This window comes from Phallusia mammillata, chromosome 2, assembly GCF_965637545.1.
Source record: "Phallusia mammillata chromosome 2, kaPhaMamm4.hap1.1, whole genome shotgun sequence".
In the NCBI taxonomy this organism is placed as follows: Eukaryota; Metazoa; Chordata; class Ascidiacea; order Phlebobranchia; family Ascidiidae; genus Phallusia; species Phallusia mammillata.
In genome coordinates this window covers 13,505,580-13,525,825 of record NC_137253.1, presented here as the reverse complement: position 1 = coordinate 13,525,825, position 20,246 = coordinate 13,505,580, and the positions used below count along the sequence as shown (strand labels likewise).

Sequence of the window (20,246 nt, the reverse complement as noted above, 5' to 3'; positions counted from 1 at the left end):
TTGTTCCTAATGCGTGTAAACACAAGTCTGGTTGACCACGAAAACAGACCGACACCATCCCTTTAATCCTATTACTACACTAACCGCTAGGCATTAACACCAAGTGTAAAAAATCAGGAAGATTCTCTTTGGCTATTTCAGAACACTTCATCAGGTTGTTTTAACCTCAGTGTAAATTCTGCGTTTTGGGGGTCACCTTTTGGCTAATTCCCTATATCGGATCAAAGGGCTACAAACGTCGGTTTGTGTGCTCACGTCAATCAAACTGCTTATCTTGATCCACGTCACACACCCGACCTGTGCACGATTAAGATCCCTTCGGACGTTCCGCCCACAGTAAACCACCCTTGTGTCCAGAAATAGTGCAGGGGTAACTGACCTGGTAACCTTAAATTTGCGTGTAATCCAAAGCTGATCTTTTGCCTGGTTTGCATACAACAACTGTTCCTTGCTGACTTCAACACTGTGCGTTTCATATCGAGTCCTCATTTTAAAGTGCAGCTAAACAAGAGTTTGGTTACATATTTGGACATGTAACATAACGTGTCGTTAAACATGAGTGCATTACCGACATTTGATATTGTTATGGACGAAAACAACGGTTTTAAAGATAGAACCAACCGCTTTCACAATATAACACAAACGAGATTTCAATCTTTGGTTCGACTGGCCGGATCATTAAAACCTCGTTTGCTGGCCTTTTCTTGGAACGTCAAAAAATGTAGGTGCGTCCCTGCATCGGTTAACTGGAGTAAACGCTAACATTGCTTCTTTTTGCTATACTGTTGTCGACAGATACCCCAGCGAAAACAAAATGGGACGGTTGGTTGACAATGTTGGCGAAATTAAGACTTTTTTCTCAAAACGTTGAAACAGTAAAGTCCAAATTTGGTCATCTCAACAAAATGATCAATACCTGTGGTGTATGTTGTTGCCTCCAAGATTATTTTTTTTAAATTTATACCACACATAAATAACTGAATCGCAAACATTCTTTACATCATCTACAAAATTTGTGAGCCTGGAATCGTTTTACCCCGAGGCAGAACCATCTATAAAGGGCACAGGGAGCTAATGCCTTGATCTGATCAAACGCGGCTTATTTTTTACGCTTTAAATTGTCATTTGCTTGTGCAAATTGCCGCCTAAGCAACACTGATAGCGGTTTTACCTGCGTGGGGCCGACCAGCGGGGCCCAGTGGTCCGGTAAATTGAGTGCCATTAGCGGGATCAAAGCTTGATATTAGGCACCCACCGGCCCTGTAATTTAGATAACGCTTGTTCCGGTCTTGGAAGGGGGTAAATGGATTTAAAAAAGTCACCTGTCGTCCATTTGTGCATATTTCAAATGCAATTAGATCTATATCTACATCTAAGACACGATAAACGCTTCTACCTTAACCCGATGAAGTACAGTATTGTTTCCCCCAAAAAATGATAAGCGTAAAATGCTATTTATGTGATTGTGAACGTCATTTGAGATGGCACTTCTTGCGTTGAATAGCACGGATGTAACAAAAGACCGCCAATCCATATATGGACCTTAACATTTACTGTAACTAATTTCCCAGAACACAAAGCGAGGTGCGTTTTGTGTATAGACATCAAGTGCTGTATTTGATCCATCGTTGGGCCTGGCCAATGCTCAGGTACCTAATCCCGGAAGTGAAAATTTCAGTTATGTGTATTGCACGTTCCGAGACCAATTTAAATTTAGCGATGGTATTGATGTTTACTGTTTTGAAAATTCAAGTCTACATTTGAACACTGTACCTTTATTTTATCGTAAAAGCTTCTTTTTGCTTTTGATAGGTCAAGAAATTTGTTATGTACAAAAGTATGCAAAATAGACGCTTAACGCAAAATCAAAATACCGGGCATTTAACACCTTTATTTTTCTTTACAGTCCAGTACTTTTTATTCTATGTAATTTATCGTATTTTTGCAGTGCTCAAGCAATTGTGGAGCCGGTGTGCAGGAGAGACGCGTGGTCTGTCTGCGAGTGAACCCTGACGGATCAACGGGCTCCACCGAAGAAACAGACGGACAGTTACCGTGTAACGAATCTGAGAAACCTGATGTAGAGCAACCCTGTAACACTCAGTCCTGTGGCTCACGATGGTATCACACACAATGGACAGAGGTAGTTAAACTAAAATTTACCAGAACATGTTTTCAATCAGGGCTTTGAATATTTCAGCTAATCATCCTAAACTGTTGAATAGGATTACAGATTTCCCCCCCAAAATAGAAAATTAGAAAGAAACTTAACGCTTAGAAATAGATTACTCTATCAAGTTCCTTTGAACATCTTTATTTCTGGATGATTATGATTTTTTGAAAACAAAATCTTACAACATTACCATTTTTTGCGTTTATGTGTCGGAGATTGATCTGTATTCAAGCCGTCCTAAATCCTAAAGTTTTGGAATAGCCTGAAATTTATGTTTATGGAATAAACCAATTTGGCGGTCTCGGTTACATAATAATTTACAGGATTTGTACCTGCATGCGATTGCATAGTAAATAAGGTAGAGTGAAATTCAAGTCCGACCTGACTATTACGACGCTTTTCTCGACGAAATTGACTCGTCATGTTTCCTTACAGTGCACTGCATCGTGCAACGGCGGTACTCGGTCACGTGACGTGCAATGCTTGGATGAGCACGGCGACTACAGCGACTTATGTGCGGCGAACGAGAGACCACGTGACTCGGAGCGATGCAACACCGCTAACTGCGTCTCAGTTCACGGTAAGTTGTAATTGTAGGGTGCAAAACGTTAGTGCGGTGGCTTTAGTGTGGAAACGCGTTCTTGGCAATTACCTTGACGAGCTGCTTTGCAAGACCTGCATCTTATCATTCAGGCACGATAATTGCTCGTGCTGCAACAAACTGTCCTGTTTCATTGTCTTATATTAAAGCGTTTGGCGTTTTGTGATGCTCTCGTATTGCTACTTTGGAAAACATTATTTGGGATAATATTTGAATCGTAATAGTGAATCATGTGTGGGGCTTAATGTACAAAAAGTTAAACTACTTGCCTGCGAAAAACTACGGTGGCATATCATCAACAAATTACGCTTGTTTGGTTAACGACATCACTCTATGTTAAACATCAACTGCGCCTAAAGAAGTTTGCATTAACTCATACGTCGGTTTAGTTCAAAGATGATTACGAACAGGGGGAACCGTTTTAAACTATCAAATATAGCATAACGCGGAAGTCGTAAACAGTTATAAAGCACACAAGAAAGTAAACCGCATACTAACGTTAATAACTCGTTATAACCAACGTACATAAATCTATCCAAGTAAAGACCTGTCGCCTTGGGTTGGCCCTTCCAGCCCTGCAACAACAAACTGTAAGATTCGTCGCTTGCCAAGCAAAACATGCCGGCTCCGTGGCTGAGATTTTTCATTTGCTGGAAAAGCAAGTTGTGATAACAGGCTGATTTCATCGCATAAGATCATCCAATAAGCCCGTTTCTCGTTTACGAGTTGTTATTACAGCTGCTTCGCGTTGCGCCTGCGGACTCGTGTTGGTGCGGTTTTTGTGTGCTGCGGTCACGATGAATTTGCAATCTGTGAATTCTGTATGATGTGTGTTGAGATTGGAATGCTTTCTGCTGTGTGGTGTTGAAGGTTACCGTGTTTTGCGGTTTGAATGCTCACATTTTGCCAACATTCGTTTGGTACAAATATTTTCATATGGGCAGCAATGGCTAAAGTGTGCAATTTTTCTGCTTTGCCTAATTTAGCTGCGCTAATTAGTCTGGGTTGCGCTTTTAAATCTACTTTGTCATAAATGTGAAAAACAAGTTCTCTACAGTTTTAACACCAACAATATGTATACGACACCTTGGGATTCTTAATTTATAGCGAACTTAGACATGGTACGTTTTAAGCAGTAGGCGTTTCGCTCGCACATCTTACTTGACATAAACATAAGTGCCAACCGTCCACATAATTGTTTAAAAAATCAAAAAACATTTTGCAATTGGACGCTAGAACCTGGATTGAAAATCCCTGACATACAATGTGTGGATTGTGCATGCAACTTTCAATTGGCATTTGCTTTGCCGCGCGCTGGGCGCGTTCCAACGTCAATTCTTGCTTATACACAGATCCGAACTGCACGGATCGCCTGCGCAACTGCCAGCTTGTGTTACGGGCCAGATTCTGCTCATACACCTACTACAGAACCATGTGTTGCCTGACCTGCTTCCAGCACAATTCGTCGCCAGACTCGACCATCACCTTCCGCAAGTGACCCGGGACTGCGTCGAGACTACCAAGCCATCTCACGTGACCTATGACGCAGCGCGGAGTGTGCGTTTGAGTGCGTTCGCCGCGAGTCGCAGCGCCGGCTGACGGATGGTTGATTACATTTTTCTTTGTTCTTCTTTTGTATTTGTAACGAGTATTTATTCTGTGTGACCTCCTCTCGACCGCGTTGTAAGCTCATACACAATCAACATGTAAGTATGCTTATCCATTAACACCCAATTGTAAGACCTATCAGCATATGTATATCTCCCATATGGCAACTTTCACAAGGTGTACTGATTGTGTGACGTCGTCAAAATTACGTAACAGAAAATCGTTTGAAAGCAAAAAAACTGGCGGCGTTTATACCGTTTGCTCCCACCACGTTTTGTTCAGCATTGTACTGTAGTCATGCATCCCCGCCTTTGCTAATCATTCCTCTGTACTGACACCATATTAACACATTATGGAGGCATCAATAACTTAGAATTCAAACTGTTAACATGCCCATTTAATGAGTATTGGAAAAGTCTCCTAATAGATATTCGATACAAAACGTTTTAAATTGTATTACAGCAGTTGTTTGATGAAAATCATACCCGTCAGAAATTGGATATGATTATTACAATCTAACGTTGTATTGCATTTGATGTATATGATGATTGTATTTTGGTAAATTACGAACATTTAACATGGTGGAACTGAGTAATTTAAATACAAACTAAACCAAGGCCAGGCCCAAAACCCCGGACGGTGTTGCTTGCGTAAAAAGTTCCTTGTTTCTCATCCCATGCAGTGATACGATAACCACTAGTTCGCTTTGCACCTATCCTGTTCGCCCGTGGAAAGTTCGAGATTTTTCTTCATATCTTTTTTTCCGCTTGTGGCCTCGCATACAACTCTTCTGTCCTCTTCTGTTACACCTTATAACAGCCCATGTACACTGCACGATGACCTGTTAATACGTTGGAATGCTTTTTCAGTGTTGCAGCATTTTCACATTGTTTCGTGCGATTTTTGCGTCACATTTAAGCTGCCATAGTTAGTGCTTTGCTAAGTTGCATGAGTTGGTTTTTCGTAACTTAATAGTTTCTATTTTTGTATTTTCGTACATGTAACAAGTCTCTGCACGCAAATCGTAATTTGGCAAGTCATTTTTGTTTTGTGCAAAACCGTTTGTGCATTACCCATTGATTCAAAGCTAAATGTTTTGTTTCTTCGTTTTGTTGTATAAAACATTTTAAGGCCTATGCTTTCTGTAGGCAATTATCCAGAGCAAACCTATTGCTTCTTAAATTGAAGTACCAGTCGCAGTATTTCATTGCGACAAGTCCAACCGAAATAAAACTAAAATGACTAACAAAAGTACTGACATTCCCAATACGAATTTCACATTTGTTTGATCAGTATTATTGTGTGCACTATGTGTTCCGAAATCGTTGTAATGGGCTTTGCTTATTTCGTTCCGCTTCCATTGTTTCGGTACACGGTTCCTCTCTTGTACTTTGTGAATAAAAAACGCAGTTTCGTTTCATCGTACAGTTTTGGTATCTGTACTGCCACCATGCGTTGAGAAATGGAACTGAAATATCCGAATGGTGGCGTCAAGGTTTGGTAATATGGGCGTTGTGAGAGCGAGCATAAGTTAAGGGAATGAGGTGAGTTAAGTTGATTCAGTTTATTTTTCTTGGTGAACGAAAATACAGCAAAACAATCACCAAGCCGGAAATAGCTGCGCAACATTGCACATTATCGAGCGCAAAAACGTGGCAAGTGGATGGGTTGTAGACGCGCTGCAGCTCACCGTTGTACTGCATGTGAGCGGCCAACCAGTTGAATGAATGTTTTGAGGGACCTGGCCCACATCAAGACCACAAACGAAATGACCGGAATTTGTAATTATCAGCTTTTAGGTTTCACATTTGGCGAAAATGGGAATCAAATTGAATAAAAAAATTGTTCGAACACTCATGGAGAAGAGTTGTCACTAAATATCAAATACTGTACATGGTACAACAATACAAAAGTATTACATTTCAATACGCGACGTTCACTTTAGCGGCCCAAGCACTATTTTAAACAGAATGACAGCTTTAAAAGGCAAGTGTTGAAAGCACTCCTGTTATCAGGTAGCCTACTTGTGTTTCGGTGATAAGTCTATCTAATTCTAATCTGTATGTAGCTTGATTCCGCTCCGTTTCGCCCACACCAAAGCTCCCAGTCAGCTTGTCTGCTCGTGGGCCCACCTCGTGCGCTTTTGCACCGAAACGCGCTTTGAATAATTGATTTTCCCGCCCGACGCTGGAACAACAGCTGGCGTTCTATCGACCACCGGCAACAGTTTTCTTGCCCAGACGTTCAAACGTTGTACCTGCTGATCGGACGTGCATGGAAAAACATGCAAAGTGTCTGCGCGAGTGTTAATTTACAGGTTTGAGTAGTTAAGGATTTGATTTTGTTAAGATTCAAGCGAGTTGAAGTTTATTTGATTGTTTACATCAGAAATAGCTGCCTGATACACCAGTATACCAATCTTGGTGAAATAGTCAGCATTTCCAGAAAGTGAAGGATGACAAGCCTGTTTTAAATGCAAAAATCTTTTTGCTGTGAGGCAGCACAAAAAAGCAACCCCAAACGAGGGTAATTTTAAACTAAACGAATTGGCTATATCTACTTGCAATACGGCTCCTGTGTTGTTTATAAGCACGAGCTTTATTCACTATGATAAAAACGCAGATTTGTTTTGGTTGCCAAGTGTAGCCTGACCATGTTAGCACCTAGGGTGGCAGATTATTGTTGAGTATTTTCTACTGACGTCAGTTCGTAAAAACAAAAGGTCACACAGGGTTAAGGCTTAGAAAAAACGTGCTTCCTCTGTTTTGCGTCCGCCCTGGGATTTCCGATCCTTTGTAGACCTCGACGTTAAAATAAACCAGCCAGTTTATAAAAAGTGTAGTTTTAGTTGCTGGCTAAAATGTGACAAGTGGGATTAACAAGTTGTTGTATTTGTGTCAAAATTTTGTAATCATGTAATCAAGAAATGTAATCAAATTGTTGCGTTTGATATTGTACGTTTGTTTGTAAAATAGAGTCTTTGATAGTAGGGAGACTTTTGACATATGTCCCATAATGAAATACTAACAATGGAACTACAACTATAAAGTTGATATTATGCCTGGCAGCAACAGCTGATATAATATAACTGCAAGTTAAAAAGTCTATGCCTTAATATAGCCTAATCAAACAGCCAGTTTCGTTTGAAAAAACAATCAGTATGCATTTGGGTATCAATGCAAATCTCACCTAACAATAGCACATCAACCCACAACTCTTATATATTTTGTTAATGACGCGCACAGAGGCAAACGGAACTTAGTAATTTCCGTTCAGGCCGCATCAAATGATCCTACTGACAGCACAAGAGTTTCTTTCTCATATCCATGCTGTCTTATGTGTGACTGCATGTGCATGTCACCGTTACACGGGTCGGTCCCAGTCAGCAGTTTAAGAGACAGATTAGCTATGTAAAGCAGCAAGTGACTGCAATACATCAACGCTACTACCCTGCTGTGAAAGATTGCTGAATTGCGTGTTGGATTAAAGCTAGGGTTGTTTGTGTATATACGCATGTTGAGGCCTACAATGTAAGGCCATCATGTAACTAGTTTTGCGGCTGTGTTATATGCAAGTGCAACAAATCTGAGCCGTTTATACCCTTAAGCACGACGATGAAAGAAAATACGTTTTTTGGCATTTTAAGGTGATTTTTTGGTTAGTGATGATAGTTCAACGAAAACACTTCTTACTTGAATGAGACCAACTTTACATGGAATATACAACATCTTGCGCCTGAAGTTCTCAAGATGCTTGTGTGGCGGGTAGTTATTTTCTTCACTCTCTGTGCCGCATGGAATTACTGCAGTGCTGCCTACCCTGATGATCAAATACCACGTCTCGTTGTCAAGAACCTTAACGGTATGTTGGGCTTCCGTTTGTTGTCAGAATGATTTGTGCAAAACAGGCTGGTCACTAACGTCGATTTGTAAAATATCTACCAGCTTTGTCTTTTACTGTTTGTATTTTCTAAATTCGTGTATAATGCATTTTAGAATGTTGAAACTATATGAGTTATGTTATAATATTTGTTGATCCGTCCTTAACCCAATTTGGGGAAACAAATTCCACAAAGCTTACTGTGCACTAGAGAATTTAGTTTGATACTTAAACAAGCAGTAGTTCGTACGTTTTAAGCAAAACTTGACCATTTAGGTCAGCTTGTTTCGTTTCGCCCTAAAAGGCAATGTATAGACTATAGAGTCATGAGCTATTGGACTGTAAAATACCTAAAATGGGCACGTCCAGCTGATCAGTATGAAAGAAACCGAAACTGTGCCCACATCACAAAGGAGTGATTATAAACCAAATTGCAACAAGGGTTAGTTAAGTAAATACCATAACCTTTGTTTAAAACTATAAATAAAACCGGTTAATAACAGCAACATAGTGATTGTCATGTCGTGTTTAAACGCAGCATTTTATTTACGTTATCGGAAACGAAATTGCAACGCCGTGGTGTCATGAAGATCACGGGATGTGCGTTGGGTCACGATAGGATCATGCCACTATGTTACCGATCCAGGCTGACAGAATAAGTCCCTGTTTTGTTTGAAAAACCTTTCCCAATTGCTCGCAGCTATGAAATGTGGCTTGATTTTGTGGTTGGCCCATTAGAATCATTTAATTCCACATGTATCATACAAAGCTCAATTGCTTTTTTGTTGCATCAATTGAGCAAATTGAGCTGGGCATTCGTCAAATATTACCAATAACTTATTTGAAATGTTCATCTAAAGTTGTGATTGTCCAAGTGGGCTTTGTATTTAGAATGTAAATAACAAAAATTAAAATGCGAATGTTTTTGTTTCAGATTTAAGAAACGTTGCAGGATTTACTGGAAAAAAAACTGAAGGCGATCCTCGTTCTATTCTGGACGTTCAAGAAGTTCGATTCGTAGATGACAACCTCTTACTTGGAACAAGGTAATGTTGCATTTGGATGTCATGCTCTCAAAATATTTATGCTGGAGTTTTATGCATCTCGTTTACTTAGTTTAGTGTCTTTTGCTATGAGTTGGGAGAAAATTAGTTTGCTTAGACCTAACAAAAACACGTGTTGTGTTTATTTTTGTATGTCTTAAGTGGCCCAGGTTTATTTTCAAGATAATGAGCATTTGCATCCAAATCCAATTTGTCGTTAGTAAGGACGTTCTCATTGAACACCTTTAATAAGTCTTTAAACTACTAACATAAAGTAATCGTGGTTTTGGATGATATTTACCTCAAAGATATCCTGTTATTTCTCCATCTAAAGCATACAATTGCCCCAATGCTATAAGTATAAATTAACCCATAAAAATCCGTAAAAATAACCGACTTTAAATTTGCTTATTCAAAAACATTCTAATTTTAGTTGTCTAAACTCTATCTATCGTGTTCACTTTCGTAACCCGGTTTAAAATAACGCATTGTATTATTTTGTGACAATAGCATTACAGTTTCTGTACATGTAGTCCACATTCGTGATGGCCTTTGTTAGTTAAAATAGCCTTATGCACTTTGGAAACCGAAATATCCACTGGGCGGGGTTAAATAGTAACAGTTCCGGTTTTCTTAAGGTTAAATTAATAGGGTAGAGCTCTTTATAATTGTTTCCTTTGTTATTGTTCCAAATATAAATTTGCATTTTTTACGTTAGACCATCCAAGTGGTTTCGCTAGTCAGACTTAAAAAAAACGGTCCCAAAACAGCTGACACGAAATTAAACGTCGTATAAAAGGTTTATTTTTTTAAATCAAATAAATAGTCAATGTAAGCTAATTAACAATAAAGAGATTGACACTCTTCAAAATAAATCTATAATCATGACCAAAAGTGGTGACATCTTCTGTCGGTTACCTTTCACGACATAGAAACGAATGTTTTGCAAGAGGGATTAAAGCTAATGGCAGTTAAGACTTAAGGAAGCTCATCTACTGTTTTGTGTGGGTTTTTACGCAGTGATGTTCCTAATCAATAACTCAATGATCTTGACCAAAGTGGTTACGTCAGCTGCGTTACGTAATCAGCTTTTGTCAAGCATCGTCGTTAATACGGAAGTTGGCCAGGGAATTGCAACGAGGCTGCTGAATTGTGATTTTGTGTAAACATATAAGCAGCTTTCAAACTGACTTTATTGTGATTGTTTGTATTTTTGTGTACGTGTATGATGACCTAAACCTCATACACTAGGGATGATATACTCACTGAGAAATAGTGTAGCCGTTGCGGCGCATTAATTATTATAGGCCCATAAAAATCGAAAAAGAAATTTATTCGAAATTTAATGAAAAAGCCAATTGTGGGAATTTTCTATCATTCCTTTAAAGCTCAACAATTTTGCTGCAAATATCAACGTATAGCATTTTGCTCCTCTGCTTTTGATACAAATGAGGGCTCATGTGGATATGACTACATAGTGTTCAAAAGAAGAGAACCATTTTCACAAACCACAAATGGTTTCAAAGCGGCATGTAAAACTTGACAGCGTTTTAAGCAACTTGGCTTGATTTAATTTTCAGAAACCTAATCAATTTGAGAATTGTAGGGGACACAATCGCAAAAACCAACATTTAAACATATTCTGCTTACTGTGTTCATAGTATCAAGTCTATAAGCGTAAACCAAACATATATGTATTGTTGAATCGCAGTGAAGCGAAATAGCCGGTTTAGTCAGATCGATGAGGCATTTTGTCCTCGTGCAGAGCTCATGTATCGATTGGCGCCACTTAATTAACCATGCGTGTAGTTGTTTCGCGCCATATGTTGATTCTGGAAATGACCACATTCCCTGGAGACACGAGGCCCGTCTGGTACCGGATGAAGTTACAACAAGATTAGGGCGAGAGTTTTTTGTTTATTTTATCCAATAAAGGCACACCGCCAATATAGTTCTTGCCTTGCAGCAACAACTGTACAAAAAAGATGAATGTCCTTTTTGCAATCTTCAGGCAGATGTCCATTTTATTACAGCACATGTTTGACACAAATGTACGTTTGCAAAGCAGTGTAAAACGTATCCTTTCTTTTTTAAGAAAAGAAAACTGAAAAGTGATAATTTAAGTTGAAAACTTTCGAACTTTTTTGTCTATAGTGCAAAGTTGAAACTTATGCCTGTAAACATATTGTTACCAGCAATTTAACCTACTTTTTAAACAAGATTCCTAAACGAGATTCAAAAATTGTGTTGCGTGATTATCATATTATTTATCATTGTTTATGTTTATTTATGATTCACAAGAAAGATTTTGAACCAAAGGCTCAATTATTTATCTGTTTTTGTAGAAATGCGGTGTTTGTCATTTCCCGTGAGTCATTGCTTCGAAAAGGTAGCGACATTTTCTACGATCAGGTAAGATAAATATTTTATTAGTTCCGAACGAAATGGTTTCAAGAATGGCACAGGTGTGGCGACAGATTTTAATTCAGATTATATTTGAATAAGATGCTAATTATGTTGTTAATAAATAGAGACATACATAACTTATGGTTTCGGAGTTATAAAAAGTATACTGTAAAATGAGTTTCATTTCAATCAACAATTCGATCGCGTTGTAAAGATGAAAACCACGATTTTTTAAGTCCAAAAATTTGCTACACTGGTTTAGATACCACGTTTAAAGCAAAACCGAAACCACGTCGTTTCATAAAGTGAATTGTCCAACTTAATTTATTTGTTTCTTTTTAGGTGTTGTATTGGTTCAGACAGAACAATACAATGTGCGAGAAGAAAACTGGCTCAGTGACAACTTGCCAAAACTACATCCGCGTGGTAGCGCCACTATCTTCCAATTCGCTTCTGCTTTGTGGCACCAACGCAGCAGTTCCACTCTGCCGAGAATATGTGGTAAACTTAATTTAACAAATCTTAGTGGCAAACGCTTTATTCAATTCATAAGGCGTTTAAGTTTGGCAGTTAGTTATACTTTTGCCATTTGAAGAAGATTAATTGTAAATCTTGAAAATATACATAGACAAGACTCAAATTACTTTCGCTTATTCCAGAGTACATCTATGTGTAAAAATTATAAAAATCTGAACGTGAAGTCATTTGCACGCTATCGACAATTGCCATTTGCACGCTATCGACAATTAAAAGATATTCGGAATTAGTCTGAAGGTTTTCGACTAATGGAAGTAAGAGGTGTGACTGTCCCCCTAATTTAACTGAGCCCAACAGGGTTCCCTTTTCAAATTGTGATGCACATAGATGCCTATAATTACATGGATGCCTATTATTCCGAGTAGACGAGCACTGAGACAATGGGCTCACACACAAAAAAGCTCATCTATAGTAGTATCAAGCCAAAAAAATCTGTTAGCCAATCATTTACACTTAACAAAACGGTCAGTGTACTCGGGTAGTCGTTTACGGTCATGAAAAGACCTGCTTATGCTTTAAATCTATATCTGTATCGTTTTCAACTGGAAACCATATATGGTATATTACATATATATTAACGCTCTGTGAATTGTTTTGTTACAGTGGAATGGAAATCGCATCAACAACAGTATGTATCACAGCGCACCACGTGCTGTCAACTACCGGATACCATTTGATGACCTTTCATCGCTTGTATACCGTGTTTCAGGTTTGTTTTGCTTGTTGGTCTTCATCACTTTTTTAGGTGAAACGAAGTTACGGACAACAGTACCTAAAATCGACCACTGCTCTATATCTAAAAACTAATTTTCAGAAACAAACTCATCAAATTTTTGGTTTCAAGATCTTATTTAAATAGAAATTATTTTTGATGTGTTTTATTTACAATCAAGACAAAAACATTTACAGTTTGACAGTACATTGAAGGGACTACGTTGTCCCTTTGGCCGGTACTTGTTCAAAAGTTTAGTATTTTGACATTGAACCATAATTTATTTTTCAGACGGGGACATATATATTGCTACCCGGGTTGATTTCAATCGCCTTGATGCTGCAATCTCTCGTAGCGCCGTGGCAGACGTCAACTTGTTCAGGAGTTCCACTCCAAAAGTTGTGGGTTCGAACGCACCGCACGCCTCCCTTCGTACCGAACGCAGTAAAAACTGGCAGTGGCTCGATGATCCCCACTTTGTCGGAATGGTTGAGACACAAGACAAGATGCTAATATTCTTCCGAGAAGTTGCAAACGAGGCGTCCGCTGGAATCGACAAGGTAAATGTACTTTCGAAACTTTGTTCAAATGGTCCAAGACGCGATACTCAAGTATAAAAAGAAACTTAGGATATATGGCTGACTGAATTTTTATGGTTTTAAACATGGAACTGCAATCTTTGCTAATGGCTTAAAATAGCTTAGTAAATTACGTTGTACATCAAAACAAAAAGGGCCCAGTGGATCCACTTGTTTAAATTGTGGTGATGAATAAGTAATGGTATAGAATTGACCTTGCATTTGGCGGCAATCGTTAGAAGAAATAAAATGTGTTCTAGTCAAATGTCATCTTATCCAAACTTAATATTCTTCCTAACCATATGGTCTAATAATTTCTAACCAAATTTTCTATTTCTTTTGTGCGAGTTAAATAGTTAGTGCGACTAGCGTTTTTATCACTTTTAAGCACACATACTTTGTATATTAATATTTTGTAAACAAGTATTTTTAGGTATGTTTTTTTTATGCAGTTGCTATACCTTTACCTAATTTTTTTGTTCTTGAATTGTAATTTCTATTCCTAACGTCTATAGAAAACTAATTTCGTCCTGTAGTGGTTTTTACTCTGTATTTTCACATCTACATTTTAAGCAATAACTTATTTGTTTTTTGCAACAGATTGTTTATTCCCGGGTGGCTCAAGTCTGCAAGCAAGATCAAGGAGGAACTCGCAACCTTCTCGTTCAGAAGTGGACTTCATTCTTCAAGGCTAGGTTGGTTCATTCATAATTCATTGAAAGCATTTCGGCGCGCCAGGAAAAAACTTGCATTATTAATTTATACATCTCTTGCTCAGAATCAATGGTAGTTTGCCTTCAAAGAAATTGTGACATTATCATAAGACTCACACTTGCACACTTGACTGTTTCTGCTATAGCTGTATTGGTTTGTTTGTTACCTATGTTTCGACTAAGTGCAATAAAGTTGGAAATATTTAAACAACTATTATGTCAAAGTTTTAAGGTATATGCTTCTGTAAATTTACTTTTTCGACAAATCACACAATTATAGTTTGTATAGTAAATATTTCAACAAATAAGTAACTGTTTAAAAGTTAAGGGAAAATTGGATGAATTTAAAGAATCAAGTTTGAAAGCAAAAACACATTTGTTTCCCTCTAAAGAAAAAATGAGACATTACTATCGTAAAATGTTTGCACGCCAGCTTTAATAGATATCCAAAAATGTTGATTCAGTTGTATTTCGGCAGGTTAAACTGTTCAATCCCGGGAAATCGACCGTTTTACTTCAGCGAAATCAAAGGTGTTACTGATGCGATTGACCTTGATGGAGGACCAGTCGTATTTGCTATAATGAACACACCAGAGTAAGTCACCAATAAATGTTGTGTACTTTACAAACTTGTTATTTGGTCTGCTTTGTGTAAAAAAGTTTTGTTTAATATTTTAAAACATACTGTTTACATGTGTTTCTTCACAAACAAAACGTTGTTTGACTAGTATCGCTTGGTACATATTCGTTTTGGGGATATTACTGAAAATTTGTTGTTAAATTTTGACAAGCATCTTCGGTTTGGTTGAGAAGATGTCTTTTCCGTATTTGTTAACAGTGCTCAATATAAAGTATTAAAACAGTGCTCAATATAAAGTATAAATTATTATTGCCTTTATAGGAACAGTATCAGCGGTTCTGCAGTTTGCGCGTTTCGATTGTCCGACATTGAAAGGACATTCTCCGGCAACTTCTGGGAACAAAACAAGACCTCGTTTTGCTGGAACAGAAAAAGAATAGTGAAGTCAATGCATCCCACAAAGTGCAGAACAAATCGTAAGATGTAGCAGTATTTTTTCTCCGCTGTTATTCCGGTCTTTTATCTCTTCGTTTATCCCTTGGCATATTTTCAAGACTTTTTAACACTTATTTTTCACCCTTATATTTCGGATTTATCACGTTTTTGCTTACTTACACAAACCCCCTGGCCTAAATATCTTTAAGGTTCATTTTAGAAGTGGTTAACACCTCGAGAAATAAGGTTTAGTTAAGTGGTATACCATTATACAAGCTATACATGTAAAACAAAAAGATATCCACCCTATATTTAAAACGATTAGGCGAATCTTTTTTTTTACTTTGTTTGACTTTTCATTGTCTAAAAAAACTGTTACTGCATATTGATCAGAATTTTGTTGTATGTAGCAATTGTCAACCCACACGACCTACGCTTTGCCCAGCAGCATCCAATCATGTACGAAAGCGTCGGGTCGCTAGGCAACCATCCCGTGTTCATGACAACGCAAAGTCGATCCCGGTTCACCGCTATTACAGTGGAAACGTATGAAACAAGTGGATCAAATATCACAATGATGTATATTGGTAAGCAATTTTGTGCTTTGCTTTCATTAGTTGTCACTAAAAGTCTTTTGTCATTTTTAAAGTTGTTTATGGTGACATGTGGTTACTAAACTGTATTAAACATCTCCTTACAATGAGGTGAATTATAATTTAAAATAAGTGCATTATTGAACTTGTCAATGCTGAAATCATTTTGTGTATTTATTTTATCTCTTGTTTAATTCTTAGGTACCGATGACGGCAAGCTTTTGAAAGTTGCATCGTTAAACCTGACATCTGGCAACACTGTTTTGTCAGAAAAATGGTTCGTTTATCAAAGCCATAAGTGTTCGCGTCCATCAACCGATAGTGGGCGCTCGTCACCAATATCCGACGATCCACGCAGCCTGGAAATGGATGATGTCAAGAACGTTCAGAAAATTCTGCTAGTACCGAAAAGCGACGAACTACTCGTGGCCTTTCGACACTGTGTCATGAAAATACCGAAACAAGCCTGTTTTCTTCACACGCGAGAAAAGTATGACGTTTTGTTGCAAATTGACTAGTGCTGAATGCAATTATATGCAATTTTAGCCCATATGTTTTTTAATGCTTATTAGACGCATATCTGGGCCAATGTAGATTATTTTGCGAAAAATTCTGTGTCATGCAGTTTTGTTTAGGTCTTGTGTCGATTCTGCAAACCCCTACTGTCACTGGACAGGCGGAAAATGTGGACATAGGTCACGTGACAGTATAGCTACCGCTGACGTAAGTTTTTCCAACGACTCCAACGTACAGAGTTCAGGTGAGATTGGATGTTCATTACCCTGGTGGACTATATTTTCTAACCAATCATCGTACAGATTCAACGGAGTCTACAGCAGCATCTCACAGTTCGTGCTTTAACTCGTCTAACTTTGCTTTGTCCCTCGTTGTCGGCATCCTTTCCACGTTCTCTCTCGTTCTTCTTCTGTTCCTTATCTTCATCAATTGCAGAAGTCGAAGAAAATTGTAAGACATTTTTTGTACTTTTGAGGCGTACGTTTTTAAAAAGTAAATAGGCATATGAATGGTTTTGGAAACTAGTGACACTATAAGTTTTAGTCATTTTGCATCACAGTATAATAGGCATGTTTTGCCAATACCTATATAAAATCGAAAATATTGATGATAATTTGTTAAGATATAAAACCAAACGTAACCTGTCATATTTCAGACGAGAATCAGTTACGATTTGCACTTCATCCTGTACGAGGGAAGACCCGTCTCCAATAGCAGTGGTAAGAACTAATGGCCAACTAAACATGTAGTATCAAACAGTTGGTTAAAGTATGCTACAGATGTGAGTAAGACTTGCATTAAAAATGATTTGATTTGTTAAGGCAAACCAGTCAGCAATAAAGGAAGAGCGTAAGGGTTTTCTCCAGTCAAGACGTAGCCAAGCTCCTCGGGTGTCCATTGAACCGAGTTCCCATCCAATCAACCACAACCGGAGCTCGCTTGACATCGGCCAAGAGGTTATCCACAACGGAGCCGAACTTAACGTTGAGAGTTCGAATCCTGCCGGGGTACACGTGGTGCAAAATCTCCCTCATGAAGGCGTCCAAAGCGGGGAAGAATCCACTTGGAGTGAGGATTTGTTCGATAGCGATAAATCCTCGCCCTTGGGAGACCCACCATTTCCATCAGGGCATGACAAGACGGATTCTTTACAGTTTAATGGCAACAATAACCGTGCCGTAGGAGTCGCGTACCCGATGAACCAAAGATCGACAAAGTTGTCGCAGATAGTCCACCCGACATTTGTGTCTGCACAGTCGAAGATAAAGCTTGGTTCAAAGACAGATTATGGCTCGGTTTTGAATAGCAGGTCTTCATCTTCACACACTCCAGTCAATAAGGATTCTCTCGAACACTCGCGCATCGTCACAAATCCGAATTACCTTCCTGTTTCTCCGTTTGTTTCGCGCACCTCATCTGAACCAAAGCCCAGCACAGATAACGTGGGCACTCCCTCAGCCGCGACTTTCAAAACCTTCACTTCGCCAACAGATGAAAGATCCAACTCCATTGATTCCAACTTCCCGCCTTTGCCTCCCTGCGTTCTCCCCGTCACAGAATTACCGGATGGCGAAGGAGCAAATACTCTTTCGGTTTCAACATCATGGTATCCTTCACCTCCAGCGGAGGAGGACTTGATCCCCATCAGTTCTCCAGCATCAGTGTTTCCGGTAATGGCTCTGTCAATTAATCCAGGTGTAAACGAAAAGAGGCCACTAAGTGGTTCCTCCAAGAACAAAGCCATGTCATCATCAACGTCAGGAGATTCAAACACCAGTGGCTTTGTCAGTTCATCGCCGAAGTCAAGTTTTAAAGACAAATCATCTTCGGCAAGAAAGGGTCTCATTGTTGCCAAGGGGATACTTTCTGCCCAAAGCTATGCCCCGATTAAAAAGAAGAACAAAAAGAAGAAAGATGGAAAAAGTAAAAATGTTGAGAAATATTCTGTCGCCGATAAGCAGCAAGCAATTGGAGATAACAATTGGCCGACGCCTATCGATTTGAACGACGATTCTTTTGAGGACGAATCCTCCGAGGAAACTCAAGATATCCCTGAACGAAGCCCGGAATTTGCTATAAGTTCAGAGGAGGAGACGGCGACAAAATTTTCCCCACATCAAGAAGCAGTTTCCACTCCTAAAACCGAAGAAGCTAAAGCAGGCAAAGCGAAGAAACCTATCAAGCTCTTCAAAGGTAGAAGAAGCAAGAAATGGAAGAAGGATCGAATACAAGGAACCCGCATCACTGACGAAGATACTTTTATGAGTCCAGCTTACGATGAAGAACCTTTTGTACCCACAGTAGTCGGATGGGAAGAGATCGAATACACGTCACCGGCTGGTATCCATGGCGACACCATGACGTCATTTCAGACTGACCGCACCAGCGAAGATCGACGCGCCTATGACGATTCTTACGTGGAGCTAAGGGGAGGAGCGTCGTCTGGTCAGCAAGATTACGGATTTTACACTATGAGACCTAAAGGGCGGATGCGACGAAAGATGCCTAAGATGCGAAACACGGACAAGGAATGGGCGTTGACCAACAATCCGTTGCCTGTCCCAACCCCTGCCGTACCAGATATGATGTAGGACAAACTATCGATCAAGCAACGTAGTTTTATTTGTTCCATGTGTTACCCCTCTTGTGAGTGCGACATTTTTACCAAATACGAAGCAGTGTTACGTTTCAATGTATTTCGCTAATTGTTGTCGCTTATTTAATGTCACTGTTGGTGTTGTTGCTGTCACAAAAAAATACACCAGAAATAATGAAACGAAATAAGTGCAAATTAGAAGCATTTGATCACGCAATTTTATAAGAAAACAAAAATTGTTTTGGTGTTTGTAGCCTGCTTTGTGTGCAGTCTATTATGTAATGTTTGTCATATTCTCAACTCCGTTTCTTGTGAACTCGTTCCATGCTATAGTAGTCTTGACGTTTTTTCTGTTGCCGTTTGTTTTGAATTTTAGGTATCTGCCACTGTTCTGTGTCAAACCATTTGTTTTTGTCGTTGTTGCAGCAAACCATTGCGGAAAGTCTGTAAATACTGTAAATAGAAACAATATTAGCTTTTGTCGTTGTAAAATGTGCAATGTTAGTTGTCTTGTGTAACTGCACAGCAGATACACTTAACTTCCATACATTCCTTTTCGTCATGTAAAACATTGAATGTCAGCATGTCCATTATATTAAGCATAACCAAATTGTTGTCGTAACTCTAGTGCTTTTTTTTGCACTAAACGCAATCATACAAAGACGCTTTAACGAACAAACCGCATTCGATTTATATTGTTATTTAATGTCGAAATTGGGTTTTACCTTTTTTTACTTCTGCAACTATTGCGCTTTCGCCTAGCGGCGTTTTGTAAAGTGCATGAAGAAATATACTGCACGTCCTGATTATACATTATTTTTACCTCTTGTTTATATTGGTAAGGCATTTGAACTGCAATCATTCTGTCAGCAGTCAGTAGTTTTTGAAAAGCTGTTGACACCAATGTCAAAAACCATTTTTGATCAAGCAACACATGGGTTAGTAAAAAACCTTTGTGGCCCAATTTGTTTCTGCTAAAACAAAATTTCAATAGAGAACCTATATACCCGTACAGCAATTCTTGGAGAACTGAAAAATGGTTAACTCAAAAGAGTTTTACGATTATAGGCTCATTGAAACATTTTGTTTTTACGCCACAAACGTCATGAAGCATTACCACATTCACCAAGTGTCACCAAATATATCAATTACCCACTCAACTTATTGAGAAACCATACGACCCTTATTCGAAGCCCTCAAAAAATACCCTCAGCCTAAACCGATAATAACAGTCAAGTAGCATTAAGAAAGTCGAGATCATGATTGATAGGCTCAT

General features: G+C 38.8%; 2 protein-coding genes across 5 annotated transcripts in view; both read left to right on the top strand.

Annotated features, from left to right (window-relative positions):
* LOC145214971 (thrombospondin type-1 domain-containing protein 4-like) overlaps positions 1-5,807 on the top strand; it is a 57,470-nt gene extending 51,663 nt beyond the window's left edge. For all 4 annotated transcript variants that reach the window (XM_080083620.1, XM_080083619.1, XM_080083621.1 and 1 more), the window contains 3 exons: positions 1,949-2,143; positions 2,609-2,753; positions 4,127-5,807. In XM_080083620.1, coding sequence (XP_079939746.1) covers positions 1,949-2,143; positions 2,609-2,753; positions 4,127-4,272 — 486 coding nt within the window. In that variant the 3' untranslated portion in view covers positions 4,273-5,807. The remainder of the gene's footprint in view (positions 1-1,948; positions 2,144-2,608; positions 2,754-4,126) is intronic.
* Positions 5,808-8,002: 2,195 nt separating this feature from the next.
* LOC145214970 (uncharacterized) lies at positions 8,003-19,781 on the top strand. The gene is made up of 15 exons (XM_080083618.1): positions 8,003-8,243; positions 9,196-9,307; positions 11,650-11,716; positions 12,053-12,211; positions 12,851-12,956; positions 13,251-13,519; positions 14,138-14,232; positions 14,729-14,845; positions 15,152-15,306; positions 15,676-15,852; positions 16,060-16,348; positions 16,494-16,618; positions 16,677-16,824; positions 17,030-17,093; positions 17,196-19,781. Exons 1-15 carry the CDS (start codon positions 8,132-8,134, stop codon positions 18,963-18,965), a joined length of 3,765 nt encoding a protein of 1,254 aa, XP_079939744.1. The 5' UTR covers positions 8,003-8,131; the 3' UTR covers positions 18,966-19,781.
* The last annotated feature ends 465 nt before the right edge of the window (positions 19,782-20,246 follow it).